The sequence below is a fragment of the Calonectris borealis genome, chromosome Z, assembly GCF_964195595.1.
Source record: "Calonectris borealis chromosome Z, bCalBor7.hap1.2, whole genome shotgun sequence".
Taxonomy (NCBI): Eukaryota; Metazoa; Chordata; class Aves; order Procellariiformes; family Procellariidae; genus Calonectris; species Calonectris borealis.
The window spans coordinates 28,854,333-28,880,333 of NC_134352.1; the positions used below are offsets into that span (position 1 = coordinate 28,854,333).

Genomic DNA, 26,001 nt, shown 5'->3' on the forward strand with positions numbered 1-26,001 from the left:
TTGTAAAATTACTAAATTAAAAAAAAAAACACAACTTTATTTTTTCAAAAAGTCTATTCTGGTATCACCCATCTCTCACAGCTTCGCATCAACTTACTTATTTTACAGGGAATTAGTTCATCGTATTTTAAGCAAGCAGGGGAGAGATGATTGGCAGCACCTGAAGAAGCAAGGACTAGATGAAGGCAGGTCATGCCAAACCAGTGGCACTGCATCAAGGTCAGGAAAAAGGGATTAGAAATGGCACTACAGGCAGTGATGTACATTAATTTTAACTTGTCCTAGCCCCCAGGAGGGTTTACCACTGTTGGGCTATCTCTACAGAGAGACAGGGTTAGAGAGAGAGTTATTCCTCTGACATCAGATGCTACCCCACCTATAGAAAGTGGAAGTGATGTTTCAATCCTGACTTTGGAGTCTTTGAAGGCAGGTCTCATATGCTTCCAAGCAGACTGAGCATCTGTTCTAAGAAAGGACAGCTGCTGGATCAGGCCTCTGGGGTTCTCATAAAAAGGGGTCCGAATTAAAGGATTTCATCAGATATAGCTAGGTACTGAGCTATTTGTATTGAGGATGTTACAAGCATCTGCAATGATTTCAGGGGTGAGCTAACTTTCAAAATCACTTAAATCATATACTGGACCTACTGTTCAGGCACTGCAGTGCTAAGAAGCATAGCATACAGACATTTGGGTTGCACTGCTACCTAGTTAGAATTTTTGAGACTGAGATACCTTAGAGCAAGTAAGACTGTCTGGATCCACAACAGGGGTTTGTAGCCTTCAGGTATCCAGTAGGAAATACTGGGTACAATTCTCATAGGACTTGACTTGACAATGTACAACCCTGAAGACTGCATTTTTCTTCTCTGCTTAACAGTGAAAATACAGGTTCCTTGAGGGACTTTACTGGATTAAGAAGAAAGAGGTAGAGATCCTAAAGAAATGTCTGGGTTCAAGCTGAGAAGACTTTACTGTGTATCTCGATTTTGGATTTAAACACTTCACACACCAACTAGACATATAAAATCTCTTGTAGACCCAGCCCTCAGCAGATATTAGAATCAATGACACATACACGTTCTGTGTGTATAATGGATTACTCTTCTACTGTTCTGGTGTAGAAAAAAGTGGAAATTAAGCTTTAAAATTGCAGTAATCACGAAAATAATTCCTATAAATAAAAATTATTGGCACTTCACATACAACACACTCCACATATGTCCTTTTTACGTCTAGTTATCAGTTCTGATACATATACTCTTGCATGTATCCAAAGTCTATAATCAATCTTACTGTTCACAGTTGATTTACTAATCAGCAGCTTTTAATTTCAATGAAGTGTAATTTACAAACATAATCAGACTAAAAGAATTCTGAATCAGATGCAATTGTTTTACATCAGCATCACAATAAATTTACCCGCATACTTGTACTTGATTTGTAGCTACATTGCTCTCCAAAACAAGCTCATAATAAGAATGATAAAATCTAATCAACATTGACCCACACAATTCTTCTTTGTTTGGAATACAGATGGAGATAACTAGCAGCACAACACAGAGAAAGCCTATCTTGTAAACAACAACAAAGAATACCTTCTAAAAAAAAAGGGAGTCATTACTAGTCATGTCTAGGCATTGTATAGATAGTCTTTAATAGCTGGAATAGGGAAGGACAGAAAGGAATACAGTTTATATCAGTCAAGACACAAATGGAAATTAAAATAATTGAAAGCATGAAAATTTCAGTGTAAAACACAACAGCTATACTTACATGAAGAAGATGAATGCAAGATCTGAAACTGTGCTATAAGTCTGTCAAAAGAGAAGAAAGCCACAAGCCACTTGGGCTTTTTTTCTAAACATGTCCACTAATGAAACTCTCATTAGGCAGTGCAAAGCTTACAATAGTGCTTGCTTCACTTCAGGGTGTATATAAGTAAATAGCCACTTGTACATCCTCAAAAGCCATAAAACAAATGCACGGTATCCATAATGCTAAGGTAAGAGAATGTCAATAGTTGGTGATCTATTTTCTGGCAGTACAGCAGCACTTTGAAAGGAACTGCACTACTGAAGGGCCCTAACTTGACCACAAGAACAAAAGCCAGGTTGTTCTCAGACCCTGCATTCTCTCAGGTTGTGTTCCACTTAACAGATGCTCCATGCAGATTATTCTTCCAGCCAGGTTTTCCAGGAAGAGAGAAAAAAGAATTTTTGGTTTTACAGTCAGTTGAGCAAATTATTTCCTTTTATAGTACCCTTGCTCCGTATGTACATACAAAATGAAAGATTAACCACCCAGTTCTCTGTTCAGTTCTGTAACATGCTTCCTATGGAAGTTGTCAGACTCCACAACTACAGAGAACTACACTCAGCTGCGGTTAAGAGCTCTGTTAGCATAGGATTACCACATACTCTGGTTATAAATGCTCTAGAAAATACTTAAAATAACCTTTTGAATAAGCCACTAATATCCAAGGCATCAGCCAACTTTTTTAAGACAAAGGCCAACAACAGATAGTGTGAGTAATAGCTTACTAGTTGTTGCATTAAAATACTGATGATCATGCTATATTGCCTTCTGCAGAGCTTGTGGTGGTAGATCAACACCTTTGAAAGTAAGCTCTTGCAGATACGATGGCCACCTTCTGTATACACTAAACATATACATATTTAAAGCCCCTTTGCTTTCTACAGTCGTTTCCACAAAGCATTTCAGTGATGTATCTATGACGTAAGATTGTTCCCCACAATTCTAGCTCAAATTCTCAGCTGTAACACAAGCTTAAAATCAACACTCAAAGTTGTCTTTATTAGGTCTGTCTTTCTTGGTATGTATCTGACATAATTTGTTTTAAGTTTTGGCACTTTCAATTTACCTTCATACTGTGTGATTAGCCCTGCAGCTGATATATTACAGCTCCAATGTATACTTAGCAAATCATCTTGTTATACAAAGTTCTGTAATCTTACGGACTCTTCTATATCATTTATTCTTTCAGCGCCTCAATCTCTTCCTGAGTTTTACAGCAAGTAATTTTCTCTTCCAGGGTTCTTCTGGTCTGAGAGTTCTCCAGTAACTTTAAAAAAGGATTTTTGTAATGCCTCTCAAGATGGATGCAGCAGTATCAGATCACTGTTAAAGCTCTTCTAAATATCTCTGCAAACACCGCAAAGGAACTGTAAAAATGGGATCCTGAGGGGATGGTTCTCGCTGTTGGTTTCCCATACACTGTCTCTTAAATAAACAGACCTGGTTTGCAGCTTTTTAAGCAGAAGAGAAACAACCATCTGCAAGGAAGTAAAATGATTGTACTCAGCACATTCCTATCCAACAAGTGATGGCTAGGAAACAAATTGGGGCTTTGTTTATAGATTGCCTGCCCAGTACATGGCCCACCTCCCCAATTTCTCTGCACCCTTCCAGGGGTCACTACCACCACATTACAGACGTTCCTCAGCAGGGTAGGAAACTTCATTCTTCCACCATAATAATTTAAAGTATTTAGACACTGCACAGCCACTCTTTTAGACGAACATATACTTACTGGTATATTCATGAACCACATCTAAAAGGTTCTGCAAAGACTGACACGTGGGGTTTCCAAGCATGAAAAAAAAAAATCTGTAGCCTTCTAAAAGGCAGCCATTTGGAGGGCCTGTGAAAAAAAGTGTTCCGTCTAACCTTAAGTTCTCCCCAGAGACCATTCACTAGCTTCAAAATATCCGCGTCTGGCATCAACTAAAGCTCTCTTGGCAATGGCAAACTTCAAGAATGAACATGTGCAAATAACATTTTCTCAAGAAATCCCACAGCAGAAACAAGAAAATAGAAAACTCTTTAGGGGAATTACTACATTTCTGAAATAAATCTGAGAGGCTCACAACTCAATGCTAGTATACATATATATAGCATATATATACACACATATACAGGATCCAGGAACAGAGGAAATTAACTAGCATATGGGGCCTGCCCAGTAAGTATAAGCAACACTATAAGGAACACTAGGTTCATCCATCAGCTTTCAGCCGTGAAAACTTTGAATTCAGAGCACCGATGAGGAAGTTCAGTCACACAAAATAGGGAGAAGCCTGTTACCATCAGATGAAACTGCAGGAGCCACATTATCAGACATACCATAAATCCACAAGCCTAACTCATCTGAAACACCACCATCAGACAGCACAGAAAGAACAAGGTGCCAATAGTCTAGTCTAAACTAAATTTTTACCTTCAGCCTTAACTCAGTTCTGACTACTTTCATCTCAAGTATTCCCAGAATAACACCTGCATGCAGTTACACATCCATTCAGGGAATTAATTAGTTTCTTTGAGAAGACTACTGCTGTCCTTACCAGTCAACAGTCGCTAACCTAGCCAGAAGAGTCTTCATAAAAACCAGGAGCTTTCACTCCATAATTAAACTCCATCTGCCTCCACCAAGGCAAACACTAGCTCAAGTTTGCTTAACAAAGGCAAGTGCTATTTGAGTCTTATTCAGATAGCACTTCTAACATATCAGTCCAGTCTCAGCTGAACAGTTTTAAGAGTGAAATAAGCCTATCTTGGAGCTGAGTTTATTGTAGCATGTATTAAAGCTTCCACTTCTTGGAGCAGATTAAGGCACTAAGTAAACTAACCTTCAGGCCACCAAATCATTGTTCTCCTAGCTCCTCAATAAAAGTAGTCAGAGCCTATGGCCTCACTCCCCTCCTCCTTCTGAATGTATAGATAGAATTAGCATCTAAGCAAGGGACAGAATTCAGGCTTGTGATCTCTCCAATCCATCTTGGAGAATGACTTTACCCTACAGGTTAGAGGCAGCTGCAATAGTCACGTTACATGCTTACACAACTAGACCATTAATATCTTTTAAAATTATCTTTCCACTGGTTCTATAAAGCTACGTAAGTCTCATTCCAACACATTCCCTTTTCTTCTTTTGAAACTCATGCCATGAAACTAGGAAATGTCAGAATTACAAAGAAGGTTCTGTAATTTGTGTTATCCAAGATGGTCATTTGAACTAAAGGGAAGCACTTCACTCTCTCCCTCCAAAGCAGGGATGGCCATTCTTAATGATTTTAACTACTAAACCCAGCAAATCACCAGTGTCATTACAGGACAAGAGACATGCTGGCTCTAGAGTAAGAGAAATGATAGAAAAAAAACATAAATTAATCCAGTTAAAAAAATTTGTTAAACCAAGTAGTACTTAGTGGGAGCACTGAGTATTGTATGCACACGTTTATATGTATAATACATAGTTACACAGATACACACATAAATATTTAATATATAAAAAATAAAGTGCTTTCTATCAGGTCCCAATGCAGGGACATTATAAAACATTTCACCGACTGCAAAACAAATAGATACAAAGAATACTACATCAAACATACATGAGACCAGTTAACACAATATGTACAATCTGGTGGTGTCCCAAGACAAAGCATCCATTCATATACATGGTATATACATATATACTCATCTTTACTCAATATATTATGACAATATATATTTCAAAATTTTGTTATAGACAAACCTACAAAAATGCAACTAGGATCAAGCATACAAGTCCAAGACTGACAAAGAATTTGATACCCTTGCCCACACCACCACCTCCACTGCTGGGAAAGATATGCCAGTGCTCTTTTCTGGGGTGCAGTGCCTCCACATCCTGCAAGGCACTGTGAGCCGCAGCCGTGAAGTTAGCATCACCAGTGGTGAGTAGGTCAAATACACATGAGTAAAAATAGATGTCCTTCACCAGCATCTTCTCATGGCATTTGGTGGTAGCAGCTTCCAGTGTGTACACTGACCGGGGATGAGCAGCACCACCCTGAGGGAGCAACTGCCCCATCACAGGCAATGGTAAGTGGCCACTATCATCAATACGTTCACTTGAAGGGCAGCCATTTACACACAGCTGCAGATCCTGGCTCTCTTCATAGGCCATGACCAACTCTTGAGGCATGCGAATGGCCAATGTTAAGTAGTGCCCAAGCTGGCGTATATAGACAGTGGTCCCAATGTACTTGGCATGCATTTCGACGTATTTGCCACTGACTTTCTCCACAATTCGCAAGCTCTTGGTGTTTCCATCACCTCCACTTGTTGTACCATCAACAAAAGCTGCAGGCAAGTCATCAGTCACTGCTTGATATACTTTCTGATCTGTACAGTCTTGGTATGATTTAAAGATTATAGTTATCTGGGGCGGAGAAGGGGGAGAGGAGGGGAAAAAAAACAGCAAAGTTAGTGGAAAAAAAATCATTGCAATCCCTTTTCCATTTTGCAGCTGAACATATCTGGGACTGCCCACTAGCTCAGAGCTAGATAGTTATTCCTAACTCATGCCTAAAGGAAAACAGTCTGTACACATGCTTAAAGCAGTATTTTACCAGATGGCAATTATTAAATTTGTTCTTAGGTTGGCCTTGAAGTAAGACTATTAGCATGTGGTAACAGCCACGAGGTCAGCAAAAGAAAAGGCTTTATATTTAATTAAGCACCACAACTCCCTCCTGCCTGATGGTTTTACACTTTGGAATGCATCCTGCAGTCACAGAGAAGAGGAAGTGTCACGTAATTCTCACAATGCTAACAGCTATGGCAAAACCAGAGTGAGACTGTGCAAAATCACAGAAAGGTACAAGAGAACTCAGCTTCACAATATTCTCATCACTCCTTTTACAGTGACTGTATGACCCTTGTCAGGGTACGGTACACTTGTTGGATGTGTTGCCAGGATTAGCTGTGTGACACTACTTTAAAAGCACTGCTGTATTTAATACTTTATCAGTCATCAACACAACAGGCAGTGAGATGGGAGATGCATGACCAGGTAGAACAACTAGTCAAATAACTGCTTATGGCTCCTGGATCTGTTAGTTCTAGGAACTGGGAGATTTGACACTTCCAATCCACACTTGCTAGAAAATGTGCCCATGCAGAAACAAAGCAAGACTGAAAGATACTCAAAGACATGCTTTTGAACAATGACTTCCAATACAGAAACCAGAAGCATAAAGCAATTACTCATTCTTTTAAGATTACAACTGGCTTTTTAAACCTTTACACTTATTTAAATAAGCCACAACAGAAAGAGTAGGTCTTCCAGTCTTACTTGAAGTAATTAGGCTATTTGGCAGACAAAGTTTGGAGTGTCTAGTGGCTTTTCCTGAAATAAAAAGTATAATGAGGAATCACATATAAATATTACACACAGATATGCTACTTCCTTTACAGTTTCAGATGGGAGTGACTTCTTGAAAAGGTCAATGGGAATTCTGCACCAGGAATAGGTATTTTAATAATTATTTTCATCATTGACTGATCACATCAAAATTACTTACAGTCTATGATTTAAGAGTCTGCCACAAGATTCAGAGTACTCCAGAACATATTAGAAGGCATTTTCAATATAACATTACATTTTTTCCTTAAATTCTACTCTATAGCAACCTCACGTTTTAATTTCAGTCAACCAGCACACTTCTGCACAACAGCTTTTGTTTCCTGCTCCTCTGCTTTGAAAAGCTAGAGGTTAAATAAAGAGCTGATTACAGACAATCCAAATAAAACCTCTACCCTCATTAGCCTCACTTCTCCATACCAGTTGTATAAGAAAAAAGTCTTCCCTTCTCCCTCCCATCGCAACAATTCCTCCTTTGGAGTACGCAGACATACCCTAAGCAGTATTACATTATTTTTCAATGTTTGGTTTGTCCCAGTTGGTTGACACTCTCTCAGTCTTTCTGTCTGTCTCACACACACAGACAATACTTGCTATTTTGATTTCATATGTTCCCACTGATGCTGTCTGACTGGAATTTTCCAATGTTTTTTCTTTGCCTTAATCAGTTATACAGCTACCTTGAGACCATCTGTAGTCAAGCAGTTTGGTAAACTGATGTCTGTGGGCCACAGCTTGAATGCCTATGCCCAAAATCCAGAAAACGCACAAGAGCCCTTGTTGCTGTAAAGACCACCTTACAACTCCATGCTTAGTGAAGTAAGCTCAGCAACCCAGAGAAGAGACACCTGAGATCTGTCAAGTGATTAATATTTCTGCATATAATCCAGAGGCTCATGCAGTAAATCAGGTCTTGTATTTTATGCAACACAGTTTCAATGAAACAGACTTCTACCTCCGCCTGCTCAGACAAAGAAGCATTCCTACTTTCTCAAGCACATTTGCGTTGCTCTGCAAGGAAAGAATGATTTACATTTCAACAGAAGTAAAGCTCTAAATCTGCTCAGCACCTGATCTGGAGTCAAAAAGAGTTAATGGTTTTAACGAGACACAGAACTGGCTACTTGATACAAGAGTTAAGCACGGCAACTGGCAAAATTTATTAGGAAGAGGCCACCAAACAATTCTCTCCAAGCTCCCTCCTCTGCAAGAATGAAATGCACACTATTTCAGAGACAGAGAGGGAAAACAGAAGCCTTCACCCTAAGGCAAGATCAGCAATAACATTGCACACTGAATGATGGCTCAAAGACTATTAAGTGAATGAAGGCCTCCACATACCTTGCAAGGATGCTTTAAACAGAAAATCAACAGAAACCAGTAAGACTTTCCAAGGACATACTCATATTTAAACACTGCGGCTCTAGACATTAGGTTTAGATATTGTGTTTTCTGTCTTGTGACATCCATCTAATCCATAGGCCAGACCGGTAAAACTAGAGTTCTGTAAGGTCCTTCACTTATCACCCACTCCTACCTCAATTTCATGCCCTGGTACTGAGGGATAACGAAGAGCTTGTTACAAAGGGAGACGAAGCAAATTTCACTGCAAAGCTTTTTCTGTTTAAGTTCTCAAGGTAACAGAAAGCATTAAATAGTGAAAACAGTTATTTCAAATAAATTTAATATGTGTTATATATGTACATGTACCTATAGTACTTTCTACACTCTGGCTGGGTTGTAAGAACGCCCCACAAAGCTGCTCATGTGTTAGTGTTTACGGACTAGAAACTAGCTGCCCTTTCTAAACCTAGGACAGAAAAATCCAAATACCAGAATCTTCAAATGAAGAAAGTTCTTTTCAAAGTATTGGTATCTGAGCCTTGTTCTCTGGGCATATACAGAGCTCTTAAGCTACTGTAGTGAGGAACACTAAAAGATGAAAATAAGGTTGTTCCAAAGACTTATCTGAAGATACAATATACAAACATCAGCTATACTAAGAGTACAAAAAAAACCAAACAAAAAAACCCTACACATTCAATCTGCACTTGAAATATTTCATTTTGGACTTCATCGACCCACTCTGACTGATGCCAGTAACATCATCCTCACTGAGTGTACTGATTACAAAGATTACTTAAATCCCACTGCACATGCAAAGCCTTTCAAGGATGGTGTTACTGAGATGCCAAAGTGAAGTTTCTAGAGGACCTTCATGTATTCATAAAAGGTGCCTGGCTTGCGTGCCTTGAACACAAGCAACACTTTCAACTCTGAATTCTCACACTAGTCTTCACTAGTGCCATAATGCAATTACAATGCTCGTCTGACTATATGTTGCTATTTTACTATGCATTTTATAGACAGGTAGAATCATTTAGGTTGGAAAAGACCCTTAAAACCATCGAGACCAACCATTAACCTAATACTACTAAGTCCACTACTAAACAATGTCCCTAAGCGCCACATCTACACATCTTTAAACAGCTCCAGGGATGGTGACTCAACTACTTCCCTGGGCAGTCTGTTCCAATGCTTGGTAATCCTTCCAATGAAAAAAGTTTTTCTTAATAGCCAATCTAAACCTCCCCTGGCGCAACTTGAGGCCATTTCCTCTCATCCTATCACTTGTTACTTGGAAAAAGAAACGAACACACACCTCGTTATAACCTCCTTCCAGTTAGCTGTAGAAAGCAGTAAGATCTCCCCTCAATCTCCTTTTCTCCAGGCTAAACAACTCCAGTTCCCTCAGCCGCTCCTCATAAGACTTATGCTCTAGACCCTTCACCAGCGTTCTTGCTTTTCTTTGGACACACTCCAGCACCTCAGTGTCTTTCTTGTACTGAACACAGTATTCAAGGTGCAGCCTCACCAGTGCAGAATTCAGGGGGACGATCACTTCCCTACTCCTGCTGACCACACTATTTCTGATACAAGCCAGGATGCTATTGGCCACCTTGGCCACCTGGGCACACTGCTGACTCATATTCAGCCAGCTGTTGTCCTTTTCCACCGGGCAGCTTTCCAGCCACTCTTCCCCAGGCCTGTAGCACTGCATGGGGTTGTTACAACCCAAGTGAAGGACTCTGCACCGAGCCTTGTTGAATCTCATACAATTGGCCTCAGCCCATCAATCCAGCCTGTCCAGATCCCTCTGTAAAGCCTTTCCACCCTCAAGCAGACCAGCTCCCACCCAACTTGGTGTCATCTGCAAACTTACTGAGCGTGCACTTGATCCCCTCGTCGAGATCACTGATAAAGATATTAATCAGAACCAAGCCCTAGGGAACACCACTTGTGACTGGCCACCAGCTGGATTTAACTCCATTCATCACAACTCTTTGGGCCCAGCCATCCAGCCAGTTTTTTACCCAGTACGCTCATCCAAGCCACAAGCAGCCAGTTTCTCCAGGAGAATGCTATGGGAAACGGTGTCAAAGGTTTTACTAAAGTCCAGGTAAACAACATCAACAGCCTCTCCTTCATCCACTAAGTGGGTCATCTTGTCATAGAAGGAAATCGGGTTAGTCAAGCAGGACCTGCCCTTCATAAACCCTGGACCTGATCACCTGATTGTCCTGTACATGCCATGTGATGGCACTCAAGATGACCTGCTCCATAACCTCCCCCAGCACTGCAATCAGAGTGATAGCCCTGTAGTTCCCTGGATCCTCCTTCTGGCTGTTCTTGTAGATGGGCGTCACATTTGCTAACCTCCAGTCAACTGGGACCTCCCCGGTTAGCCAGGACTGCTGATAAATAATTGAAAGTGGCGTGGTGAGCACTTTGCCAGCTCCCTCAGTATCCTTGGGTGGATCTTATCTGGCCCCATGGACTCATGTGTGTCTAAGTGGTGTGGCAGGTCACTAGCCATTTCCCCTTGGATTATGGGGTCTTCATTCTGTTCCCCATCCCTGTCTTCCAGCTCAGCAGGCTGGGTACCCTAAGAACAGCTGGTCTTGCTGTTAAAGACTGAGGAAAAGAAGGCATTGAGTACCTCAGCCTTTGTCACTAGATTCCCCCTCCATCCAATAAAGGATGGAGATTCTCCTTAGCCCTCCTTCTATTGCCAATGTAATTACAGAAACATCTTTTATTGTCTTTTACTGCAAAAGGCAAATTAAGTTCTAGTCGGGCTTTGGCCCTTCTAATTTTCTCCCTGCATAACTTTAGCTGTCATCCCTACAAGGATAGACATCCTTGTAGTCTACCTGAGTTGCCTGCCCCTTCTTCCAAAACTCTCTTTTTTTTCCTGAGTTCCAGCCAAAGCTCTCTGTTCAGCCAGGCCACTCTTCTTCCCCACCAGCTCGTCTTTCGGCACATAGGGACGGCCTGCTTGTGTACCTTTAAGATTTCCTTCTCGAATAACGTCCAGCCTTCCTGGACTCCTTTGCCCTTCAGGACTGCTTCCCAAGGGACTCTGTCAACCAGGCCACTAAACGCACCAAAATCTATCCTCTGGAAGTCCAAGGTAGCAGTTCTGCTAACCCCCCTCCTTATTTCTCCGAGAATCGAAAACTCCATCATTTCATGCTCTCTATGCCCAAAACTGCCTCCAACCATCACATCATCCACAAGTCCTTCTCTGTTTGCAAACAGGAGGTCTAGTGGGGCGCCTTCCTTAGTTCCCTGACACCGTGTCAGGAACTTATCTTCCACACACTCCAGGAATCTCCTAGACTGTTTCCTCTCTGCTGTATTATATTTCCAGCAGACATCTGGTAAATTGAAGGCCGCCATGAGAACACGGACTAGCGATCATGAGACTTCTCCCAGCTGCTTATACAATATTTCATCTGTCTCTCCATCCTGGTTGGATGGTCTGTAACAGACTCCCACCATGATATCTGCTTTCTTGGCCTTTCCCCTGATTCTTACCCATAAACAACTGATCCTTTCATCACCATCATCAAGCTCTAGACAGTCAAAACACTTCCTAACATACAGGGCTACCCCACCGCTTCTCCTTCCTTGCCTATCCCTTCTGAAGAGTTTATAGCCATCCATTGCAGCACTCCAGTTGTGTGAGTCACCCCACCATGATTCTGTGATTGCAATTATATCATAGTTTTCCAGCTGCACAATGGCTTCCAGCTCCTCCTGTTTGCCGCCCATGCTGCGTGCATTGGTGTAGATGCACTTCAGTTGGGCTAGTGATCCTGCCACCTTTTTTTGGGGAGAAGCCCTAATTCCTATGTGACTGTTCTCAGGTGCTTCCATGGTTTCTAACGCATCACCAACCCTTGCACCTTTGCTGCCACATGGACCTCCGTCCCCTGCCCCCACTGAGACAGCTAAGGTGCAGCGTGCATTAGTATAGAGACATTTCAAATGTACTCCAGTGTACTCAGCACATCGTGGAGCAGACTGAAGGACCTCATTAGCACACCGTCCATCAAACACTGGCATGCCACCCCATGGCTTATCACTAATGAGCCTAGTTTTATTCCCTTCCCCCTTCAAATCTAGTTTAAAGCTCTTTCAATGAGCCCTGCTAATTCTTGTGCAAAGATCCTTTCCCCACTTTGAGAAAGGTGTACCCCATCTGTCGCCAGCAGGCCTGGTGTCATGTAGACTGACCTGTGATCAAAAAACACAGAATTCTGCTGGTGACACCAGTCACGGAGACAGATACTGATCATCTGGGTCTTCCTGTTTCTTTCTTCATCATTCCCTGCAGCTGGAAGGATAGAGGAGAACACTACTTGTGCTCCTGATCCCTTAACCAGTCATCCCAAGACCCTGAAGTCTCTTCTGATTGCCTTTGGACTTCTCATTGCAACTTCATCGCTGCCTACATGAAAAATCAATAATGGATAATAATCCAAGAATAGGAAGCTGTACCAGGGTAGGAAGTTTTCTTTTCACATCTTTAACCTGGTCTAGCCCTCCCACAACAAGAAGACACAAATCCAATTCCTATATCTAGAAATGCAATTTCAGGCATTCAAGTCTTCTACACCTACTACAGGCAAAATTCCTGAGGAAAGAGTTCAGAGAAAACCTGCCTAAGAATTAGACTTCATCCGGATGTTAAATGAAGTCTAACATCATTTAACTGATGTTAAATCAGTCATGATATGACATACCACATGCAAGAAGGTTACACTACTTACTGAATAGGCAGTGACTCCGGAAAAATCTAAAGGTTGTTGGTTGTTCTTTTGTTTTGGCTGTTTGGGTTTTTTTAACATAGAAGGACAGAAGGTTCCTGTCCTTCTATGGACAGATTTTGATCTTGCCTAGCTTTACTCATAATTTTACTATAATAGCCCCCAAGTCCATTTTCCTCCCCTGACATTTGTCGTGACTGGGTTGTACTTTCAGGCATAGGCTTGTATCACCACGCAATCATGCAAAACCTACCTAAACACTGCTGAAGACCCAAAGTGCTACTAAAATTCACAGACTAACCCTGTCCTCCCCAGTTACTACTCCAAGCACAGATGGCCACAATACATGTCTTGGAAAGGTTACAGTCAGCATTCAGGTACATAACAAGGAAAGCTAGTTAGAGAGGCAGGGAACATTGATTACAAGTATGTCATGCAAGTATTTAACAACTGAAGACCCAACCAGTGCAATATGCACATTGAAAGAGTGTCTCCACTTATAATCATTGATTTATTCTCTGACCTACTGCCCCCAAGAGACCACCAGAGGCTTTAAAGACATCCAGATAGATGCTGCTGAGTGACTATGTATGCATCTCTCCTTTCCTCTCCACCCCACAAAGGTAGGCGTTGAAGGCACTGAAATGTCTGTTACAGTTGTCCAGCAGCCCCACAAAAGTCACAGACAAGAGAACAGTTTAATGCCTGACAAACTGCCATAGCTTGTCCTACAAAACCACCTCTAGTAAGCCAGGCTGTCCTGAACACCAGGAAACAGCATTGTTTACATTTACATCAGTGAAGCTCAGTAAATTTGCAGTCGACACCAAGTTGGGCAGGTGTGTTGATCTGCCTGAGGGTAGAAATGCTCTACAGAGGGATCTGGACAGGCTGGATCGATGGGCCGAGGCCAATTGTATGAGATTCAACAAGGCTAAGTGCAGAGTCCTTCACTTGGGTCCTAACAACCCCAACAGCTACAGGCTTGGGGAAGAGTGGCTGGAAAGCTGCCCAGAGGAAAAGAAACTGGGGGTGTTTGTTGAGAGTCGGCTGAATATGAGCCAGCAGTGTGTCCAGGTGGCCAAGGCAGCCAACAGCATCCTGGCCTGTATCAGAAATAGTATGGCCAGCAGGACTAGGGAAGTGATCGTCCCCCTGAACTCTGCACTGGTGAGGCCACACCTCGAATGCTGTGTTCAGTTTTGGGCCCCTCACTACAAGACAGACATTGAGGTGCTGGAGTGTGTCCAAAGAAGAGCAAGAAAGCTGGTGAAGGGTCTAGAGCATAAGTCTTATGAGGAGCGGCTGAGGGAACTGGAGTTGTTTAGCCTGGAGAAAAGGAGGCTCATGCAAGAACCTATGGCTCTCCACAGCTACTCGGAAGGAGGTTGTAACGAGGTGTGTCTTCGTTTCTTTTTCCAAGTAACAAGTCATAGGACGAGAGGAAATGGCCTCAAGTAGCGCCAGGGGTGGTTTAGATTGGCTATTAAGAAAATTTTTTTCACTGGAAGGATTATCAAGCATTGGAACAGACTGCCCAGGGAAGTAGTTGAGTCACCATCCCTGGAGGTGTTTAAAAGATGTGTAGATGTGGCGCTTAGGGACACGGTTTAGTGGATTTGGTAGTATTAGGTTAACAGTTGGACTCAATGATCTTAAAGGTCTTTTCCAACCTAAATGATTCTATCATTCTATGATTTTATGATGTCCTCCAACAAAACTGTAGTATGTACTACTTCTGAGAAATAAAGCCAAATTAATCTTTACCTTAGGCAGGATATCCATAAAACCGAAAAAACTAGTCACACATGATCAGTTATCTGATGCTCCCACTTAGAAGAACAACTGAATGGTAACTGGAAGACAAATGTTTTAATATTACTTAAAGGAGACTAAGTACACTGTGTTCACTCTGCAACGATTTCCTGCAAAAATAGAAACCATGCTGCAAAGAGATATTTAAATGTTTTGTCTCTGGGAAAAAGAACACTTATACCCAATGTTCCCCGTCCCTGCTAATACCACCAGTTCCCAGGTTCAAAACTTTATGCCCAGTAAATCCACTACAGTAAAAGCTCTGTGGCTTTTTCATTCTCTGTCCTTCCATTCACTCTTTCACCCTCAAGCTATCCACTACAAAACACCTGGATAGGAAAAAGTCCATTTCCAATTACTGCAAACAAGAAGGAAGGTTTTCCATAGGCAAGCCCAAGCATCTCTGCCTCATTTGCTATTCAGGGACAACTACACTAGTGATATCCAGAACACCTGTCACAGCAATGAAAACCAATAAAGACTTTGTACTCCTCCAAATAAAGCACATAATAAATAAAAAAAAAACCTTCTATTTAATGCTTCTACAATACCCTTCCTACCTGCTCCCTCTACAGCCCCTTGTAACAGCCACTGATCCTCAGGAAATCCTAAAACAGCTCCCACGACAGGGGAGCTCTTTATCTATAGCTGGAGAAATCAGACATAAAGATGCCAGTGAACTACCCAAAACTCATACAGGAAGTCTGTCAGAAAGAAAAAGAAAGAAGAGATTGAACTCAGTTTCCCAGCTACTTGGTGATGACCCTTCATTCTCCATCTGAAAGGCCCTAGGATCCCACACCAAGGGGCATAAGCACATCAGACAAGCTCTGATGGACTTTCAAGTTTCAGCTAGACTACAGAACATACAATAGCTTTGTTCACTGTGAAGAAACAGATAAAAGGCACTGAACTTCTCTTGCTAGCTCTTCAAAGGTGCCTTAAGCTACCCTGTGGCCCAAATTAGGAAAGTACACCCAGCAGCACATAGTCCACCACCACAACCAAACTGGAATACTTGTAAAGAAAAATGTTAGAGGAATGAAACTACCCATGGCAGTGTAGTTTAATAAGCTTTTTCTTTATCTTTTATAGCAGCCTACTCCATAAAGAAATAAAGGAATCAAGAGGATGCATTAGAGATATTAAAACTTATCTTGCTAAGTTACTTGTAATTCAAACAACCTTCATTTCCTACAAACAGGTATGCTGGTAAGTTTGATTACCTGCCAAAGAAAGAAAAAACTCAAGGACTGTGTAACATGTAACAGATGTTAGCATTAGAGACATTTCTAATATCCTAAATGATACATCTTATTTCATTTAACTGCTTCTGCATGGTTAGCTGTACTTGTGCAACAGCAGGGACGTTAAACCACTGTTATAAAAGAGAAAAATGTATTTCCACTTTTTCCAGAATAACAAGTCAAAGAAAAACACAAAAACATTGAGGAATAAATAAAAACAGAAGGTATGCCCTTTAAAACACGTAGGTTCCCCCAGTACATATAGACATTTATTTCCTGAAGTTCCCCTCTTGGTTATCTGTTTGAGAAGACATATTCCAGCATAACATGCTACCATAGTCAATCATTTTCAGAATGTGGTTAAAGGGTAAGATAAGATCACCTATCTACTACCATCACACCCTAGCCACCCACACAACTTGTGCACTTTTTCCTCCAGTACTACCAGGAACAAGGAAATAAAGAACATTCTGCAAGACTTTAGCAAAACTGAGGATAAAAGCTTACTGCAGATTATGAAGTGCAGCTTTTTCTTGTGCTTATTTAAGAGTCTTTTAAAAAAGCCACTGGAGTAGATTTCACAGGACCTAAGTCTCTTTCGCAAAGCTTACTTAGGTTAGCCTCATTCCCTCATTTTATACTCCTACAGAACTCATTCATGATGCAGACTGTTCTTGGAACAGGCACAAGTTAAGAAAAGGCGATTCTGAATTTCAGTGATGTATCAGTCCAACCTCTGGCTTCTGGCAAATGCAAAAATTTGCCTCATTCACACAAGTATTGACATTAGTCAGTACCTCAGAATCCAGCACAAATGCACTAGCAATACTGATTTTCACTTATTAATATTACTGCACAGCCATCTCCAGGAAGATGTGCAGGCTCTAACCTACTGTGACCGCCACCCCCTGCTCCTGACCCCCATAATAAAAAACCTACTTCCAAGCTCAACAAAACAGTGAAAATTCTCCAACATTGATGGTCTTGAAACTGTGTACACATAGCCTGACGTACCTTGACAATACACTACCACAGTTAAAAAAGGCCATTTCGCTCCAAAAAGGGAACAAGATATGTGACAGTATCAGCTTCAAATGTATGTTCAAGTAATTTCTTTTACTGATAGAAAAGATGCCCCCAGAAGTTCAGAGCATCTTTCATCCCTGGCTCTGGAGGTAAATCTAAGGACATCTCAGCCAGGCTCATGCTTTACACCTCCTCATTTTCTTCCTACAGACACACTTGCAATCTGCCTTCTACAGAAAGAGACAAGTATACTTTTCTTAAGGTAAGAAATGGCATAAGCTATCAATACTAGTGCATGTATTCCTTCTCTAGCCACCTCAAGTGGCTGAGAGGAGAGCAATCTTAAGTCTTGCCTGGCTGAACAGGGACTTATACTCTCAGCAAATGTTCAGGCTGCTGCTTCTTTCGTAAAGCCAGGGTACTAAGACCTTTTGACAACCATTTGGCATCAATGTGGTATTTTCGCTACCTCCTCTCAATTCTCCACAGTTCCTCTTCTTGTCCTCTGAACCCTCAGTGTCTTGATAACTCATTTGTTGTGCCACTCTGTCAATATTTCTTGTTTTCTACTGTTATGGCTATACAATTAAGAGAATTAACGAAAAGCAGAGACTTACACTCTTTCCTTGCTCCTTGCCTAGAATTTCTACTAAGTGCAGAGGCAGTCACAGACGCTGCAATCTGATAACTGTTTTAAAGCATTACATTTAGCATTCTTAAAGGCTTATGTGGTGATATATACAGGGTCTTCTTGTGGTGGGGAGGAGCAGAAGGAAGAAAAGGACTTGTTCTAAGTTTTGTTTGATTCTCCGAAAAGAAGAGGCTAACAGTTTTACTTTCTTAGTCTACTGCATGGAAGATTCTCAAGCTGCCACAATTCTTAACTATTAAGGGCTAAGTGACTTACTCTACTGTCTTGGCCTTTTACTTTTGTATGCATGCACAGTGCTTAAGAACAATCCATACCTTATTTGTAGCAGTAGCGCTGGATCCTGGGACTACAGGCACGTTGGTCACTTGCACTGATAAGTAGTTATTGTCTATGAGGGGCCAAGCACCCTCCACTTTGCATGTCTGGAAGTGATCCTTAAAAGTCCTCAGATGAGGATCACCAAACAATCCACAAAATAGGTAAGTAGTAGGAGGAGTCTTCTCCCCTCCCTGATGTTCTCTGGCTTCTGTATGGCCACTGTAATTGCAGGGATCATGGGCCAGTTCAGGGTTGGTGGAGGATGTGGGTCCATCTTTGGAACAGTTTCTCTGGCTCATAAGGTCGCTGATTCCAAGCACTACAGAATGGTAGACTAGGTTTCCACGGCATACTTTGGAATTGCGATAGGTACAAGCAGAGTACGCTCGCAGGGCCTTGCAGAACTCCAAATCAAAGCCTTCAAGAGCCGAGTTTAGATGTGAAGTTAAGGATACAAAATCAGTGGTGCACTTCTGGATTCGACAAGGTGTTTGCAGCTGGCAGTCACCTAAGCACAAAACAGATGGCAGAGAGAAATCAAGCAAACATCTTAGATTGCTATACCCCATTCCACACCCACAGGTACTGTAGAAAACAGCTTGAAGACAACTTACAGTGCTCACCCACTGGGGAAACGTCATGTAATAGAGAAAAAGGGGTTGGGAGACAGGAAGATAGTAATACAGACCATCTCAAAGGCTGAGATAACCCATGCATGACTCGACTGATATTGCCTAGATGGAAATTAAGAGCACCAACTCCTGCGAAGCATGAGCCCAGCATTTCTTTCCAGATGTCAAAGTGATGATGCAATTCTGTGCTTAAGTTAATCACTTAGTCAATAAGCAAGTCTCCATTTAGTCTGCCAGTTCTTTACACAAGTTACTGAACTTTTAAACAGAATACTGCCCCTCAGAAGGATGCAGTAAAGGCGGCAAGCGACACACATTTAGACAAAACAGACTGAATGAAGCAGAAAGTTTCTCTTCTAGAAAGCAGAGGGGGGGAGCGGGGGAGGGGGGGCAAGGAAGGAAGGAGGGTAGGGAAATGGGCAGGCCATAAATTCAGTTTGCTTTATTCCCTTGGCACTGCCATAGCTAAAGCTTCACTGCTTGCTTTCTGGGACTAATGAGTAAGAAAATCCACAGCTGTCTGACGTGCAAGTTGCCAGCTAAGGATTCCATATACTGCAATAGTAGTACCTCTTAGAGCTTAATTCATAATAAGACAAGTGGCAAGGAAACCTTCTTCCTACAAAAACCTGAACTACTTATCAGATGTATGCAACAGGTATACAGTTCAGTTTACATGAACAAACCAGTTAAGACCTTATCTGATCACCTGATTTCCACAAAGAAAGCATAATTACCATCCCAGCAAGCAAATTGGAGTTTTACAGCCCTCTCCTCCACAATTCTCACTGTCATGATCTGAAATCCTTCCAGATTCTTATGGCAGCTAACAACAGTTTTTTGCAGGTAACTTTTACACAAGAACTCATGAGGAGCAGAAACGAAATGAACAAGACCGCACACTGCACTAAAGGAAACAGAGCCACATGTTCCACAGGGGTTAAAACTAGGAGGACACCAGTCAAAAGAGAGATGGGGTTCCCTCCTGTCCAAAGAGCTGAAAACAGCCATAATAGAAAAGGGACCTTCATAAAGAATATGTGCAAGACTTCATGCAATAGCTGTCCAAGCATCCAAAACTATCTACTAAAAACATGCTGTGCTTATTTGTGCCTTTTATGACCTACAAAATGCAACTGTGCATACATTAACCTGTAATTTCAAACTGTCATACAGCAGATTTTGAATACCATAAAAATGCTTACAAAGTTACAGGGAAGTGTGAAAAAAAAGGGAAAATACAGTATGCCTAACAGATACTCTTTTCCCTCCCCTCAAATCCCTCTTTACAACATTTCCCACTTGTTTTGTGTGTCCTCAAAGTAAAACAGGCATGCGTCTAGTCTGATTTTAACAACTTAATTAAAATGCTCCTAAAGTCCTGAGACATGAGGAGTGGAAAATCGACTGAAGAGTAATGTAGCACTTTTCATTTTTAAACACAGTTGTTTTCTGCAATTCACACAGCGATGAGAGGATATTAGCAATTTCTTTGCTTGCCCCTTAGCTGACACTCCTGTGAGTCAGTACTCACATGACTTACTCTGAATATCCAAACCATGAATTTATAAGGGCAACATGTTTTGCCAGTGATGGGTAGCTAACGCAAATCTCCTGTCAAAATCCTAAGACAATACAGAGTAGGAGGAAGTCTCTAACCTACAGCGAAGCCTGACCACGAATTGTATGGGTAAGCAGTAAGTTTCTCACTTGATCTTTGTACAAGTGATATGTAGCTTTGCAAAAGAACACAAAAAAACCCAATCAAATTCTGTGTTTTCAGATACACAAACAAAAAAGACCTATGCCAAGCAACATGACACAGGCAACATTGGTTTAGAGCCTGACTTTCAAAGCATCAAAACTTTTCTTATATTTTCCTTCAGTTATGAATTGTGATAATATTTTAATCACATATAAATTAGTCTAGCTAAGCAAGTCAGTCGTTATCAAATAGCCTAATAAATCTGTCCCTCCACACTCCTTGCAACTTCAGGAGATTTGCTTGCTGCTTTCAGTGGATTCTTGGTGCAAAGAGGTGTGAAGGAACAGCGATTTGACTAAAATCAGATGACCTCTCCCTACAATTTATTTCACTAAAACTATAAATATATAAAAGAGCTCAAGCTAGACAGAAACATTTTCACAGAACTACAACTGCTCAGAATCACTTCTGAGTTGAAAACACAGACCCACTTTAGCAGGCATCTGCGGTGTGCGGGGTACCTTCCCCCATCTCCCTACTTTCCAATCCGCCAAGCAAATGCTGGTTTTACTTGAAGCAATAAGAAACAGCAGTTCCCCGCGTCCCCAGGCAGGCTGCCGCACAGCCCGGCGCTGCCTGGCTTCGCTCCCATCACTACCAGCGCTGCATCCGCCTTCCTACCCGGAGGCTCCCGCCCCGCCCCGCCCCGCCCCGCGCAGTGCCGCGGCACGGGGCGCCCCGCGCAGGGCCCTACCCTCACGCTGCCTACGCGGGGGGGAAGGCGCGCCCAAGCAGACACCGTTCGCAACCTGGCCCCGGCCCACGCCGCCCGAGCGCGTAACACCCTCCCCCCGCCTCGGTCCCGCCGTGGCCAGGCCGGGGCTGCGGCTGCACGGCCCCGCCGCGGCGGCCCCCGCTAAGCCCCGGCCCCACGCGCTGCGGCCCCCCTCGGGCCTCGTCCCGACTCGGTACCTGAGCCCAGCAGCAGACCTAGGGCGGCGAGGAGGCCAAATGCAGAGAGCGACAGGCGGCGCGGCCCACGGCGGCGCGGCGGCTCAGCCCCGGCGGCGCGGGAAGGCGCAGCTCTCCCCATGCCCGTCCATGCAGGTCCCCGGGCTGGCGGCGGGACGGGGCCGCGGCATGAGGCGGCGGACGGGCAACCCCCTCCTCGCTGCTTCCTCCTCCTCCTCCTCCTCCTTTTCCTTCAGCGGCGCGGCGTCGAGCGGAGGCCGCCGGGCCACAGCGGCGCGGGCGCAGGGCGGCGCGGCATGGCGGCAAGACGAGACGAGCACAAAGGGAAGGAGCCAGTGAGCGGGCGAAGGACGAAGGGAAGGGGAGGGAAGGCAAGGGAAGGGAAGGGAAAGGAAAGGAAAGGAAGGGAAGGGAAAGGAAGGGAAGGGAAGGGAAAGCGGGCGGGCGGTGGCGGCCCGCAGCGCCGACCAGCCCGCAGGCCCCGCGCCGCCGAGAGCACTGCTCCCGCCCCGCGCCGCCCCGCCCCGCCCGGCCCGCCGCCTCCCATTGGCTGTTCGGCCTGTCCGACGAGCCCCACGACGTGCCGTCGGTGCGGCCCCGCCCCCGGGCCGAGGCTGAGTCGAGCGGGAGGGGTGTCCCCACCTCCCCCGCCCCCTCGCGCTTGCCTCCTGCCCGCGGGGCGCTGCGCAAAAAGTCCTTCCTCCGTCCCGCCGGACGCGGCCCCGCCTGCCTGCCGCCGGCCCCATTGCTCACGGTCACTCGGCCGCGCGCGGCCAATCGCGGCGGCGCCCGCGGGCGGCCCCCAGCGCTCCCCACGGCAGTGATTGGCTGCGCCGGTACATACGCGGCGAGAGGATCCGCAGTGCCACGCACCGACGCCAGGGGTCGCGCGCGGCCTGCGCGGGGTTCCGGCCCGGCCCGGCTCGGCCCGGCCCGGCTGGTGGCATGGCAGGGCGGATAGCACCGCAGCCGGACCGGCGCGGGGTCTCCGCCACGCAGGGGTGGAACCTCCTGCAGACGGGCCCGTCCCGGCACAAGCCATATCCACGGCTTTTTCATAGCAGCCAGAGGGTCCGCACCGCCCGCTTGTCCCCGGACAGGGCTCCAAGCACACCCGCGGCAGAACCGGGAAAAAAGCGAAATTAAACGGACGGGTCAGTGCAAGAAGCACTACTGGATTCTGAACTACCCGTGGTTTACTTTCCAGAAGGCAGGTGTGGTGCCTGAGCCGCTCCCCCGTGGACAGCATCTCCAATCCCAGGAGGCAGCACCGCGGACGGCTCCTCCCGGGCCGCCGCAGGGCGCACCACCGTGTTCCTCTGTGCCCGCCCACGGGGAGGGCAGAAGTCCCAGCGCTACGCTCCTGGTAACCCGCTCAAGCCAAACCGGGTACTTAGATCTTGTTTGACTCTAGTGCGCTGCGTGGCTCACTGGGGTCAAGGCTGCACCGTGCTCTCCCACTGGACGGTACGGGACGCTTTGCAGATTAGGACCTGCATATCAAACACGTGACAACACGGGCATGGTGAGTGGCCCTGCTGTGGGGGCAAGAACAAGGCCCACACAGAGGTGGCTCTGTGTCCGCATTGTGGAGCACACTGCTGCGGGCATGCCAGCCAGTGCAAGACACATTTGGGGCTTACCTGCCAGGGCTGCAGAGGTAGCATGTTTCTTGCCCATTTCTCTGGGAAAACTTGCACCACCTTCCTGCCCAACAACATCAATCTCATCAGGCAAAAACTGCAAAACTTGAAAGTGCAGCAGCCTCACAGGTGCACTGGCATTTTTGTTTCTTGCTTCTTTCCCTGTGAGCAAAGGCAGGCATTGCCCTGTGTCGTACTTAGGATCTCTGCATGCGCCCTGACCTTGCACCCTAGTGCTGGGCCTGAGGCCTGCCAGTTCTGCCCACTATGCCCACCGTGCTGCCCACCTTTGGGAGATACCTGTGGAAAATGCATGGTGCCGGCACTGACCCCACCGGGGCTGCCTTTCAGCAGCACTCAGTGGGGCCCACCCTCTCACCCACCTCCACTTCAAGAAAGGGAAAGCACAGAGCAGGGAAAACCATGTGGTACCCCTGAAGGTGACATTCACGGAAGCAGTCCATATCAGGAGCTGTTTGCTTTATAGGATGCAACCTGTAGTTTGCAAACGTGCAAGTGAATCCAGATGTGCACCTGGTCAGCTCGGCAATAGTTCCCTTCCCTCTCCCGTTCCCAACCCCCGAGATCTCGGTATCTCTGAGCACCAGCTGAGACTGCTTAAACGCAGGTGGAAGAAAACACAACAAACAAGCAAACGCACTATCCGAAACGCACCCCTTGCCGCAACCCCAGCTCGAACAAAGGCACACGACAAACGGCTCACCTCGAGCACCCCTATCGCCCGCCTGCATCGCCGGTGGCGGGGTCCGGGCGCAGCGGGGCCGGCCGGCAGCTCCCGGGGCGACGGGGCGGGTGGGTGGGCAGCGGCCGGGCTGGCGGGCGAGCAGCTGCCGTGATCTGACGAGGCGGTCGGTGGGTCAGCGGTCGGGCGAGGCGGACGGGAAGCCGGCCCCGCCGGGCACAGCGGCGCCCATAGCGACAGCGCAGGCAGTGGCCGGCGTCGGGGGAGCGGCAGCAGCAGCGGAGCGGCCCGCCCCGGCGTGCGTGCCGCCCGCCCCTCTCTCTCCGGCACGGGCACGAAGAGAGGAGATGTGCTTTTAATGACAGCATCACCTTTCTCCCACCTATGGAAAACTAATGGAGGGGGAGAGAAAGCGGGGAGCACGGGCAGCCCCCCTGGAAGTGCAGGGATGCTCCTCCATCTGCCTCTCCCTTCCCGGCCGGGCGCTGCCACACCGTGCTCGCGGCTCGGTACAGCACCCACCTGCCCGTACCCGCACCGTCGGCCCGACCCCGGCCTCTTGGTCCCTCATCCCTGACACCCGGCCTGAACCCCGACCCGCCGGGGCAGCCCCAAGCAGCCTTCTGGCCCTGCCGTGACTCAGGGCGCATTGTCCCCACACCTCCCAGCTCTCGGCCGCCAATAGCTCCATACTTACCCAAGTGCTGGGAGCACACTTGACAAACTGCACACACAGCACAGCCCCCCAGTTTGGGTTTCGCTGTTGTGAGGCTGCCCACCATCTCTTTTCTCTTTACACCTACTAGTAGGCTTCTCTTTATGTTGGGCACCCAATGCAGGGGTTGTCTGCCCCTGTAGAAATAACAGTGACAGATCAGACAGTGACAAACAACATCTGTCTGGAAATCTGACCTCACAAATGCAGAGGTAGAATGTAGTAGCTGGGCAGAAGGGCAAACAGAGAGGAGGAAAAAACTTCAAAACTTGGCCTTGTGGCTGGGAAAGTCTTGGTTGGGTTATGCTATGGATCCAACTTGATGTTCTTTCTCTGGCTCATTACATTTTCACTCCTGAATTTTCTACACAGTGTTTTGGGGGAGCAGATGTGCCTCTGATGTTTTGGGAGCTAGGGGCTGTGTTGTACACTGGGTAGGTACATCTTAAAATGGCCGGCCCTTTGCCTCCTCTGCTGCATGTGTCACTGATTTCTCTCTTCCTCAGTCCAGCGGTAGATGGATCTGAAGAAAGCCCATTGGAAATTTCTTAAGCGCTTCAAGGTGCTTTGGAAGAGGCCCTACCCCAGAAGGGAGGGAGACGTCAGTCTGTTTACAAGTCTGTATCCACAGCCTGCAGTGATCTATCAGTCACAGATCGCTGTGTGGGATAATGGGAGCCCAGAGCTCCTGAAACTTCCTTCCCCCTTCTGGCAGTGGAAGCAGGCTCAAAGCCCACTGTTGCAATCAGGAAAGTTACAGTTTTGATTAAAAATCGTAAAGGCAAGGCTCATGTTATTTCTTACCCTCCTTATGTAAGCACAAGGGAGATTGGGTGCATAAAATAATGAGAGAGAGTTCAAAGCAATCCCAGAAAGCTGCCCTTGGAGGTTGTTTTCTAATGTGATTCCAGCTCTTTACCATTCTTCTTCTTTGTTCAGTAAGTGCCAACACAACAAACATAATTTAGCAACGCGAAGCCCTTTTCTTTCCAAAAACATTAGTCAATGTGTCTTAGAAGTCAGCTTGTCCAATCTTAAAGAAATGCAGTAATTAAATAAGCACTTTGAATAGGGCCTGAAAGAGACCTTGCCTCTGTTATCAAGGCAAGGGGCCTGCTAAGGGAAATGTCTCCTCACCTCTGACTTTTATCGGATTCCTGAGCTATTTGACACCAAGAAGCATTATTATTTCTAAAGCAGTTTTTTCAAGTGCTGAATAACTGGGGGGGAAGGGGAAAAAAAAAAGGCAAA

At 45.2% G+C, this 26,001-nt stretch overlaps 1 protein-coding gene across 1 annotated transcript; it reads right to left on the reverse strand.

Annotated features, from left to right (window-relative positions):
* Window positions 1-1,308: 1,308 nt before the first annotated feature.
* Window positions 1,309-22,189, reverse strand: RGMB (repulsive guidance molecule BMP co-receptor b). Its single transcript, XM_075136406.1, has 3 exons — window positions 21,690-22,189; window positions 18,377-18,888; window positions 1,309-6,222 (listed from the first exon to the last, which is right to left on the reverse strand). The coding sequence occupies exons 1-3, from the start codon at window positions 21,808-21,810 to the stop codon at window positions 5,554-5,556; spliced, it is 1,302 nt and encodes a 433-aa protein (XP_074992507.1). The 5' UTR covers window positions 21,811-22,189; the 3' UTR covers window positions 1,309-5,553.
* Between the last annotated feature and the right edge of the window lie 3,812 nt (window positions 22,190-26,001).

Coding starts and splice junctions, on each gene's coding strand:
- RGMB (XM_075136406.1), bottom strand. CDS start 21,810: ATGGGGAGAGCTGCGCCTTCCCGCGCCGCCGGGGCTGAGCCGCCGCGC. Junction 18,889..21,689: donor AGGTCTGCTGCTGGGCTCAG/GTACCGAGTCGG, acceptor TTTTGTGCTTAG/GTGACTGCCAGCTGCAAACA. Junction 6,223..18,376: donor GCGCTACTGCTACAAATAAG/GTATGGATTGTT, acceptor TCTCCGCCCCAG/ATAACTATAATCTTTAAATC.